At 41.7% G+C, this 12,233-nt stretch overlaps 1 protein-coding gene across 1 annotated transcript in view; it reads left to right on the forward strand.

Annotated features, from left to right (window-relative positions):
- nkd1 (NKD inhibitor of WNT signaling pathway 1) overlaps nucleotides 1–12,233 on the forward strand; it is a 33,707-nt gene that overhangs the window by 13,651 nt on the left and 7,823 nt on the right. The window contains exon 4 of the mRNA XM_053426354.1: nucleotides 6,293–6,350. Coding sequence (XP_053282329.1) covers nucleotides 6,293–6,350 — 58 coding nt within the window. The remainder of the gene's footprint in view (nucleotides 1–6,292; nucleotides 6,351–12,233) is intronic.

The following is a 12,233-nucleotide window of genomic DNA, read 5'->3' on the forward strand; positions in this document are numbered from 1 at the left end:
GAACGAAAGAGGAGGCACCCAGCCACAGTCCTAATGAGATTTTTCCTAGGTTTTGATGGAGTGCCATTGGTGCTGCTATTGCTCTAGAGGCCTGCCCCCACTGAGCCCTGGCGCTTGATCAGGGGGAGCTGTCGTCGGCCACATAAATTGTCAGCCTGTGTGGTGGGTCGTGGAGCAAACAGCACAGAGACCAAAAGGCCTTGTGGGACTTTCCCACAATCACATACAAGTACATATTACTTGCACTTTAATGTACCCCTTTGCTTTCAAACCCAGTCACAAACCCAGACCCTGTGGGTCCATGTCTGCAGTGCCATGGCAAAGATGACGGTTGAGGCATCTTTTTTGTCAACTTACCAAGTGGGTTCTGTGCCAGCATGTGCTCACTGTCTTTCTCTCTTGCAACATGAAGTCTGCAATGCAAGATTCAGTGGCAGACGCTCAAACCATTTTAACCTTATTATATCCAAGGCAGGCTGGTTGAGCACTGTCACTTTTCAGCTGCACCCTGCTCTATATCCGTTCAAGATATACTCTGTCAATGTTTTATTCATTCCTATTCATGCTGATCAAGAGATCCGTTGGGTCATTTAGCATTATCTCTCCATTTTGAAGAAAAATGTAGTGATTGAAACTGCTGAAGAGATGGAGCCTTTTAGCTGTGAGGTTATCTCCCCTCTCAGAACTGACTAACTTTGTGGATGTAAAGCCAATGGTACAGCTCTCACATCTACACTGAGGTGAGGGGTTCAGCAGTTAGATGTCAGAAAGTTAGAGACTAACTAAGACTGTAATTCACACATGTCCATGGGCTTTAAATTTGGGATGTATGTGTAGAGACGTAGGCCGTAGGGCTCTATGTGTAGCAACACTAAGGTTGGAGATATTTCTGTAAGGTCTGTTATTTACAGTTCTATTATATCTTATATCTCCAGCAAGGCCCAACAGTCCCCTTAAATTGAATCACGCTGCACCAATTTGACACACTTAAATATATTGTTTCCCTTAATGTGCCTCATTATGAATTATATAATGGTACAAATTCTCTTGCAGCGTGAACAAAAGGGAATTTTTTTCTAGTTTTCAGGAAATTCCCTGATCTTGATCCAAGTTTTATGGAAATCTGCTCTGTTTGTGTAATCTTGCTAACAAACCAACCAACAAGCTCACAGACAACCAGTGAAAACAACCTTCTTCACATAAATAAAGAAAATAGCAATCTCAAATGTGTTTAAACTTCATTTAACTGTATGTTTTTTTTATATTCTCCACTATATGGTTTAACTGAACTTCATCAAATAAGTTTATAATAGTTGACAAGAATAAGAAAAAGCACTGGTGTTGAATAAGCATCCCCCTGCTGATGGTTTCAGTAAAAAATGAAAACAAACCAAGGAATGTAGAGTGGTCTTTATTCTTAAAAAACAACTTGGTATAGTGTTGATCAGTAAATATTATCATTCTTAAATATGCTAATCTGTCTTTGGGATAGCCATATTCATAAATTCTGGAGTAGATCTGGTTGCCAAGTGATTCCAAGGGCCAACCCAAACAGACCCTAAGTCTGGCGAGTGATGTAGGTGGGATGTTGTAATGGTGCAGGCACAGTATGTTCTGTGCTGTAGTCCAGTAATAAATCATTTTCTGTTGAGGTGCTCGAACAACTTTAAAACACACAGGGGCCATACAAAACCTTGTCCCAGAGGCTCAGGAGAAGCTTTGAAGGACCTGGCTGCTGCTGAAAGAAAAAAGCTTCATGCTCTGCTTTCCACAGAACATTTAACATCATGTCTGGAAAATTGTTTTAGCTCATCCCAAGTGCATCAGGGAGATGCTTGTTTGTGCCCTGAGGCCAGCACCTCTGACCGCATCCTGCAAAGAAGAGGGAAAGTGACACCTTTGCTGAAGCTACGGAGATAAATTTGAGCAAAATAATGATGCACTCCCTATGAATCAGATCAGTTTATAGTGCTGATAGTTGCTGCAGAGAAGCTTGCCACCTCACGTTTTCATCGTTTGCATAGACGTTGAGCAATTGGGGGGTGGGGTAACTTCTCCATTGGCTTAAAATGCTCTCCCACAGTGACCTCTGACCCTTGAGCTAGTAAGGGTTCCAAGAAAAGCTCACTATTGGCTCATTGCTTGACCAAAGGGGGATTGATGGCTCTTTTGTGCCTGCAGTTTTACATACATATATAGCATTATGCCTGCATGCCATTTGTTCCAGAAACGAATGAGACCCAATGTGCTCGTCGATAGTGAATCTGAATGATCAGGTCCAACTCTTTGTGGGAGTTACAACCGTAGAGTCTCATCTGTTTTTATTAGCTGGGGAAATTCCTTTCGAGAGGGGTGTTCAGCTGTACAAAAAAGTCAACCTTTTTAATATTATTCCAGTTTGTCAACATCCTTCAATGCTGTCTTCAGTTTGGTTTATTTAGGATATATTGCATTACTTTGTCCTTTTTAATACAACATTTTGACTCTTCACCAGTTGGTAATGTCAGTGTAACTCAATAAGGATATTGGGAATATTTGCAATCTGACTCTTAAACAAAGGACATAAAGGACCGACATAATGCACTGACCAATGGACTTGTGGGAAAATCTGAAACTAAAAAGCAAACACCATATTTTTAGGATCCTGCATGTTGTCTTTTGGCTCAGGACAATCTAATCAATCTCTCGCAGACAATCTTAAGAGAGCTTATGAGAGATTTTATACTGTACCTAGATTTCTTAACTAGGGATTAATTCCTTGTGTATTAAATAAAAAATGACATGTAGACTAGTCTGTGTTAGTCTAAAGAGTAGAAAACACTCAAACTCACTCACATTTTAGCACTTTTACCTTTCACAAAGTTAAATGGAAGTTTATCTTGTGCTCAGCTAGATTGACAATACGTTTTGTGTCTCTAACATGTGGTTTGCCAGATCTGCGGTTTTCATTGATGGAATTGGTCTACTTGAAATAATTAATTTACACATAAATACTACTGATTCCAGATCAGCATGTACACACATGCCAACATGCTTCCCTTGCGCACACGTACACAAAAAATGTGCTATAATTGTCTAGGCTGCCCAGCTCCCGATCCCATCTCGCACACACACACACACACACACACACACACACACACACACACACACACACACACACACACACACACACACACACACACAAACGTAGACAGGAAAGTGCGCTTTGTGACGGTGCCAAAGTAAAATTGTTTAGTTGCCTAATTGCACAAATCCCTATACTAAGCAAGAATAACCAGGATTTACTGCTTCAGAGGGAAGAAAATGTTTTCTTTGTCTTTGGAGATATTGTTGCTTGTGTGTGTGCGTGTGTGTAACCCCAGTATACTAATAATACAGTTCGCATTCATCACCACAGACAACGACCAATTAGCACATTCCTCTTCACTCCTCTTCTTGTGTTCTTGGCTGACCCCTCAATAATTTCCATTCATCAAAAAACTAGAAATGCATTCAAGTTACTGTTTTTCATGTTTGTATGTGCATTTATGTCTCTGTGCGTGAGGAAATGAAGGAATTTTGATTGTGGAGAAATCTTATTTTTCTATGGGGACTTATAGATACAGAAGCCAGTCCTCATGTCTAATTTACGGTCCCTCAGTTATGTGGGTCAGACCCATGACTGTGACCTATCTGAATGGGTCACGCAACCCTCCTTTGTGGACATCTCCAGATCTGGGTGATCACAAGTTGGAGACACCGAGTGTGTAGATGGACAGAAGGAGAGAAAACAGTTAAACTTTACTGTAAACCACTGAAATATGTGTAATATCAGTCTAGAGTCTTTGCTAAATTTTATATCAAGTCATTAACCATTTACAGGTCTCTCATATGAGAATAACACAAACATCTGAGCCAAAATAAAGCTTTCTGATGATCTAAAAACAAATCATCCATCAGTTTAACAAGGAAGTGTTTTTAATTGCCATTATTATTAATTTTCTTTCAATATATTAGTCATCATGGAAAATATGGGGTGGAGGCTAAATCCCTTAGGAATAATTTTCATCATTCCACAGAAAACCCCACATATCCTACAAATACAAAACCAGTATAGAAGTAACCATCCTCTATTAAATATAAATTAATGAATCCCATTTGGGGGTGGGTGTTCACTGGTGCACCATTCATGATGGTCAGGCACCTGTGCGGTGTGCACATGTACTGTAGTCCCATGGCTGTCTCTTTTTTTTCTTTGATTGCTTCCTCTTTCTCTCCCACTTGCCTCGAATGGGCACCCCATTTGCTTTTATTTCAATATAAAAGCATTCTGCTTGTGATTCCATGACATTACACCGGCCTTGGTAATTGTGCAGTTTGATGCAGAATGTATTTAATAGAAAGACAATTGCTGTCTTCTATTCTGTTCCTTACCCAATCTTTCAGTTATCAGCATCTATTGTCCGACATGCAATGAACTTACTCCTCACATACTCAGTATTTTCTCCAGAGGAGGTGCATGTGTGAACGCAAATGTCAGAGTGAGAGAATCTGTAGTTTCTGCGGACTTTCTAAGCCTGGCTCTCTAGTATAAAGTCTGTAGATATCCAGGAGAATTTGATGTGTGAACACAGCAGGGAATCCCCTGCTGGATTAACTGCAAGCCAGTGTGGGTGGGGGAGGATGCCGCTTCTAACACGCTACAGATGCAAAAATATAAAATGAAATAAAAAAATAAAAAAAAACTAAAGGAAAACCTACACGTATGAAGATTCTAAGAGAGTTTTTGGTGTTAAGAGCTGACGAAAATCATGTGATCTCTGCCGCAGAGTTTATGTGTCGCTCCCTGTCTCTGACTGCTGCACACAGCTGCTCCACCTCTTGCCTGAATAATGCAGAGGATTTGTTGCTGTTGTGAACGCGTCTGTGCAGAGAAGCTCCCAATGCGTTGTGCATGTGTGAAAGGCAGACTGTGGGTAAACTCCAAAAGCCAATTCTCCGCATTTTACCTTCAGGTTATGTCTGAAAAGAGCGAGAGAAACTACTGGGGACACTTTTATCATAATGAAAGCTGATTAGTGTCAGTCCTGCAATAAAAGCCATGCCTAAATGTGTGATGGCCTTTTCATACCTACAACAAACACAAGTTTTTTTGCTTTAGCCAGTCAGTCAGTCAGTCCTGTGATCTGCTGTATTCTCTTCCTGAGGCCACCCACAGTGATGCAGCCTGGCTGCCACTAGTGTGAGGGGGGAAGGATCACACCATCTGACCTTCTACGTCTCTGGATTACACAGACATTTTCTTTCACACTGTCACAGCTTCACCTCTTACACACACCCACACACTTGGAAAATGACAGCATGTACACAATGAACTCACATGCTGATACATTTACATTGAAGGACTTTTATGAGGTTAATTATTCATTATTAAGGTTAATCATCGACTATGATAAGTCTGCTGTGAATGATCTGTCTTGACAGTCTTTACAGTTTATCTTGATGATTGACTGAACTGACTGACTTCATAAATTCTGTTTAGTGTATATATTTATGTAGACGTTTATCATTAATTAATCTAATGATTCTAAAATTATTTGATACACATGATGGAAAACACTTTATTGTGACCCTTTACATCAAATTTATTTCAAAAAGTTACATGGAAATTTAACATGTAATTAAAATGCAAAAAGTCGCAGTTTTAGGCATAATTCATTTTTTTTGTGTATATGCGTCTGTCAGCCCCGTGATTAATGTTTTTTTGGGCCAGATGACTGTAATGCTTCATGGATACCTGAGCCAGACTTTTCCACAGTGAAGCCCGGGTATCACATGTCGCTCCCGTCTCTGTGGTATGCAGATAGAGCTGCCAGGAGAGGGGGCCTGGGTGAAAACCGTCCGGGACAAAAACAAGCCTCTGAACGTATCTCTGCAACCATAGCCCGCTGCCGAAATAACCCTACTACCAGGCCTCATTCCCAGAATTCTCTGCAGGGCTCGGCAGTGGTGATTTAGATACTTTTTTCATTGTCACAATATTGAGTGCCAGTCTTACGCTCAGCTTTTTTCAGATCTACAATTACTATCCTCTTAAACTTTCCGCCACTGTTAAAGCTCAGCTCACAGGTGTCAAATTTTGTTCATAAATAGATATATAAACGCTATAATTTTAAATATTTGCCAACAGCTCTGTGTTGGAAAGCTGGGTAATGCATGAAGTTTGTTTTTTTGGGAGAAAAAATGATACTCCTCTATGAGACATGAAACAGTGATTATATGTGTCCTCTTCTCTTTCCTTTTCTCTCTCCAGGGCTCTATGGTTGAAGCATGCGCTGAGGGGATCGGTGATGAACATTACCGCTTAGAAGGTAGGCCCACTGCTCCTCATCTGAGGAATCATCAAAGGTTACACTGGCTTATTTGAGGCCGTTTTAAAAAAATCTAATGAAAACCTGCAAAAACTAGTAGGGATGCACCGATTTATCGGCCGAACATCGGTAGCGGCCGATATTTGCCTCGTTTACTGATATCGGCTTATCGGTAATAAACTTGACTTTCACCGATATCATTGGCCGATGTTCATATTTGTTGTAAAACCGCTGGGCACGTGCCGCGGCTGGGGGAGCAGTCGCTCCGTCGCCCTCCTCTCCGCGCCGGAGGCTCAGTGTGCGGCACCGGGAGGTCCTCATCCGGTGGCACCTCACGGCGTCACTGGTGCGGGGGCTTTCTTTCTCTTGGACCGCGGGGCGGTGTCCATCGCCGGCGCGGAAGGCGGGCCGTTGGAGGGGACCGGGTACGCGGTCAGCGGCGGCGACTCTGGACGCGTGTCGGGCCCTTCTCGCGGATCACCTCAGATACGGCGACCGCTGGGGGAACCCTCTGTTCGCGAGGGGGGGGGCACCCTGCGGTGCGCCTCGGCTGGCGCCTATCAGCTGACTGAGAACTGGTGCGGACCAGGGGAATCCGACTGTTTAATTAAAACAAGCATCGCGAAGGGCCACGGTGGGTGTTGACGCGATGTGATTTCTGCCCGACACTCAAAACAGGTAAAACTGAGGAGGGCTTGTTAAGTTATCTTGACTCACGCAGTGTAACTTGGTGTAAAAAGTATGAGTGTAGCGTCTGTACTTATTTAAATACTTTATTCTCATGTGCACCGGCTCTATTCATCCGTCTCATGAACAGGTAACAAGGGAATTGACAACGTACGTCATACACACAGAAGCCGTAACACATCTAATAAACGGGCAATACTGTTACCGTAAATCAATGAGAAGAGCGGTCTCTATAATGATACTTTAACAGGGCTGTTTTAGACAGGGTAAAAATGTGCCGTTTTAAATTATCCTTGTGGTATTTTGACCAAAATATGTTACAGACATTTCATTAAGATCCCAAGGAACCATTTCAACTTGCGGTAAAATGGGCATAATATGTAAGATATAAGATTGTTTCATAAATCTGATTCAATTTGTGCTCATTAAAAGATAGGAGTGATGAAGGGCTGACATTTTTTTAAATAGTGCTTTTTAAATAATGATTTAATTATTTTTCTGGCACAAAAAGGTGAATGAATAATAACAAAAAGAAAATAAACAAATATCGGTATCGGCTATCGGCCAGATTGTTATTTTAAATATCGGTATCGGTATCGGCCAAGAATTTCCATATCGGTGCATCCCTAAAAACTAGTGTTTGTGGATTTGTTTGGCTCTTCCTGTCCTCACCCATTATCTAAGCCCCCAACAACAGGCTAATGAGTTCCTCTTTACCTTCCCTCCCAATTCTGCCATCTCATATCCACTCCTCCACATGGCAGTGCTCTGCTAAATACCTCCATTCCTCCCATGTTTATTCCCCTGATTTGATGTGATCCTGGATCAAGAGCTCTGGGAGCAGAGAGTTTCTCACTCCCATTTAAAGACTGAATTGGACGTGAGGTGCAGGCTGAAGTGAAAAGTTGAATGAGAGCAGCCCAGAATTTGGAAGTGTAGCAGAAAACTTTCATATTAGTTCTGCATCACTGGAGAGCAGACAAACTAGCAGCTGATAAATTATGTTTAGTCATTGGGTTGAGCCCAAGTCTGGTCCGAGCCTGTCCTCCCTTCAAGACTGATGTTAAAATTAAGAGTATACTGTTCCATTCTCCATGATAAAGAGGCAAGATAACAAGATAACTTACTTCAGTAAAAGATTCCATAGAAAATGTGTTAATATTTACATATATACAGTATACATAGTAAGATTATAACCAAGGCAAATTCACTCATAAGAGGAAAATGATCTTGGGAGCTGTCTCCTCCTTTCGGCAGGCAGTGCCCCTGGGCAAGATACTAACAAATTGCCCCCGATTGCTGTATCGGAAGTGTGCGAATGATGTGTGATAGAGAGTGTGTTGCAGATAGATGCACTGTGTAACTGTGTGTGAATGATACGTTTTGTGGATTGAAATAATCAACAAGCTTTATTTTGTATTCATACCAGCACGCTTTTAATCAACCAGCACAATTTTGAACATGGTCTTGGAGTGTGGACTTCAGCCAGAACTTATTTTGTCTTCCAGAGAACTAGTTTAATTTACAGTTACTGTGTCAATGTATTTAGTATAGTCTCATAATATATATGCATGCTAACAACTTAACAGTTCATAATTCTGGTATGGAATCATTTGTCCGGACAGAATTTGCTCAACCAAATATCGAAAGCTGCGGAAGATTATGACTCCCCCCGCATGAATTCTAGTGCTATGCCTACATCCACTGTCAAAAGATTTTAAAAGTGTTGGGTATAATAGAAACGAGAAACTAAAGAGAATTATGAAAGGACAAACAACATACAGTACATAAAAGCCTATTTTCTTTTGGATTTAAGGAAGCACTTCAAAAGATAGTTTGTGTGGATTAAAAAAAGAACCATCTCTCTGGTAAACATTGTAACGGTTGGATGGAGGGCTTGGTGATGAAAAAGTCTTGATGATACGGAACATTGCTACTGCAGCAATGTAATACGTACTATATCCTTTTGAAAGGCACCTGATGAACAGATAATATCACATCTGTTCATGTGGTGGCTGAACAGCACAGCTGGTTACTATGATACCACTAGAATGTAAGATGCGTCTTGTTCATGTCATAAAATCTCCTTGGTACCCAGCACTGTGCTGTCGAATGTAGAGGAGAGCACAGGATCAGTTATGTGTAATAAAGTAGCGTAGCTAAGCTGGGTGTGATGAGCGTATGCATGTACTTGTGAACATGTAGGGAATCTGGAAAAGGTCCGTTATGGAGTCTGCCAGCCTCGACTGCCCTCGTGTTGCCCCTCAGATCTTATGTGCAGCCAATCCCCTTGCGGCAGCTTCTCTCATAAAGAGCTGGCTTATGTCTGTGGTGGGGGGGGTCACAGGGGGGAGGGTGATAGCAGATTACTGTTACTCCTCCCGGCATTTCATTAACTCGGAGATAAGCATCTCACCACCATATTGAGCCTGCTACGGAACAGATTTGCCCTTGCGCACAATGTTCCCTTTGAGCACCTCAGATGATCAAGCAGCGGGACCCCAAATGCTGCTCCTCTCCAAAAAGTTGCTGAAAGCTCCCTGGGATGATGCCTTTCATTTCGTGCATTTTCCACTATCCAGGGATGAGACAGGTCTGCTTTGATCTGCTATGGATCAGGAGGAAAGAAATTGGGCTGTTGTGTCTGCTCTGTTGGCGAGCAAACAAACAGTGTTTCAGATTTGACTTGGCTTAATTAATTAGTGATTCTGTTTTACCGCCCGTCTGATCCTCGTCCAAAAGGTTTGAGAACGGAACTTCAAAGTGTGGCGGGAGGAGCGAGGAGAGGAGGAGGATGGAAAAAGAGGGGTGCTGTCTGTGTGGGTTTATGGGTGTGTTCTTGGACTACATGTTTGTGATTGGATGGTTGTGGGGGTGTGCTTATGTAAAGCAAAGCAAATGAACAGATGTGAACCATACAGTGGCTACAGAGTTGTGACAAGCTTCAGAGAAGATCCAGGGTGACATCCATGAAGATAAAACCAGGATGTGTCTTTGTCCAGAGGAGGTGCGTGTGTGAACTGTCAGAGTGAGAGCCTCCGGATTATCTGCAGACTTTCTCTGCCTGGCCCCCTAATATATAGTCTGCGGGAAGTCGGAAGAATCACTGGATTTACAGCGAGTGAGAGGGGGGGGCTGATGAGGCCTCCAACACGTGACAGACACAAAAAAGCCAAAAAAGATCAGTAACAGGCATGGTGTGTATCTGCGGCCCATGTGTCAAACAAATGGTGACTGTCAAAGCAGAGAAGGATTTGTGGTAGCCTTTGATGTGGGTTAACATCCACCATTGAAACTAAAACACAACCGACTGTTTTGACTGTTTGTTGGGCAAAAACTATTTGATGGATCACCACATAACTTGGTGGATGGATGTGGTATGAACCCATTGCATTATGGTGCTGGTTCAGGGCTTGTCCGGAAGTTTTTTTCCACTTTGTTTAAGTTTGCCAAATCTTATTTATTTATTTTTATATGTTTTAAAAGAAAAAAATCAGGCATGTATAGAGTGCAAATATCTATGAACAGATGAAATAAACCTTTCTTATTGGCTATTCAGTTTATTTGGATTCAGTAACAAATATTCCATTCAACCATATCAGAGAATGGATGTTTGACCTGTGTTTAATGTGAGCAGTTTGCAGAACATAAACCGTGAACATGGAATATGTATCTGATCCCAATATGTTTTATGCAATACATGCATTCATGCTCTGTATATTTAATATAATCAATCAGATAGTATTGTGTATTTTCTCACTCTCTCTCTCTCGCTCTCTCTCTGATTAGCTACAGTTTAAATGTTTATTTGTTTTAAATGACGCCAGAATATTACCACTGATCCTGTTAAATCTTTCTTCAAAGCCGGCCAGTCGCTCTCTTCCTCTCTCGCTGACATGCAGACACACAGACACCCACAAATACAATGTAATCGGACATATTTGTAAACTCAGAGTAGGTAAAAACCACAGAATTTGTTAACTTGGACAGTGTAAAGTAGGAGGAGTGTCTTCCCTGGACATGGCGGCGCTGTGACTGGGCTGTGCGCCCTCTCTCTCGGGCTGTGGAGCTGTATACAATAAAACCATGTTGTTGGAATGGAAATAATCAATTTCCATTTTTCAGTGTCTGCATAGGCTACTCACTGTATTGGTTTTAGGAGTGAAACCAAAGCAGAAAGACTTTAACACTGCATACTAAAGCAGGTATTTATTTATTGCAAGTCATATCTTTTTTGCAACATTCAACAACCCTATCGCTTATCGGTGTTTTCCTAATACTGTGAGGCCTTAATTCTCAGGTTGACTTTTTCAGTGAAGTTTTCTGCTATAAAGTCTTGTACAGTGAAACTTGTTGTTAGGCTCTCCACAGGTTGGTGTGGCCATCAGTGTAACCAGTTGAGTGCATATGACAGATCAGTGCTCCCTCCAGACCGTCTCCTTCTAGTCTTATGTCATTCCATAAAATGATGAGCTCTGCGGATCGGAGCTGTGTACTCAGCGGGCCTCATATAGCTCTTCGATGTTCATATGCTCTTTTAGTCATTTTTATTCGTATGCCACCTGATAGTCTGTCATGTCATACCATTCGGTTATATGTTTGACATCCCGATTCGCAACCACTGGGATATATATACTGTACCCGAGAATTGAATAGATATTTCTATATGTGTGGCTGTTGGAAGAGCTGTTGGCACTGGAGCATCAGTGCTGTCATAGTTTCAGCATTTGCATGCCTGATTACCGACGACAGCAGTGACGGGACTCGTTATGTTTTCTGTTTGTCCATCTGTCATGTTCTCGTGAAATATCTCAGACACTCCATCAGGGAATTTCTTTAAATTTGGCACAAATGTTCTCTTGGACTTGAGGATGAACTGATTAGATTTCTGTGACCTCACGTTCATCCGACTCTTGAGGATGCGATATCTCAGGAATGCCTTGAGGGAGTTTCATTACATCTGGCAACAAAAATCCATTTGGACTCGAAAACGAACTCGTTAGAGCTGACTGGTAAACAGTCAAAGGTCACTGTGACATGATAAAAAACATTTTGGGCCATAATTCAAGAATAAAATTCACTTTATACCTTTTATTAACTTCTTCTAAAGTCTGCACTAAATAGCTTATGAGTCTGGACAGACATGGATGTAAATTACAAGTTGACTGGTTGTTGGTGGCGCAAACTATCACAAAG

The sequence above is a fragment of the Pleuronectes platessa genome, chromosome 1 (genome assembly GCF_947347685.1).
Source record: "Pleuronectes platessa chromosome 1, fPlePla1.1, whole genome shotgun sequence".
Taxonomy (NCBI): Eukaryota; Metazoa; Chordata; class Actinopteri; order Pleuronectiformes; family Pleuronectidae; genus Pleuronectes; species Pleuronectes platessa.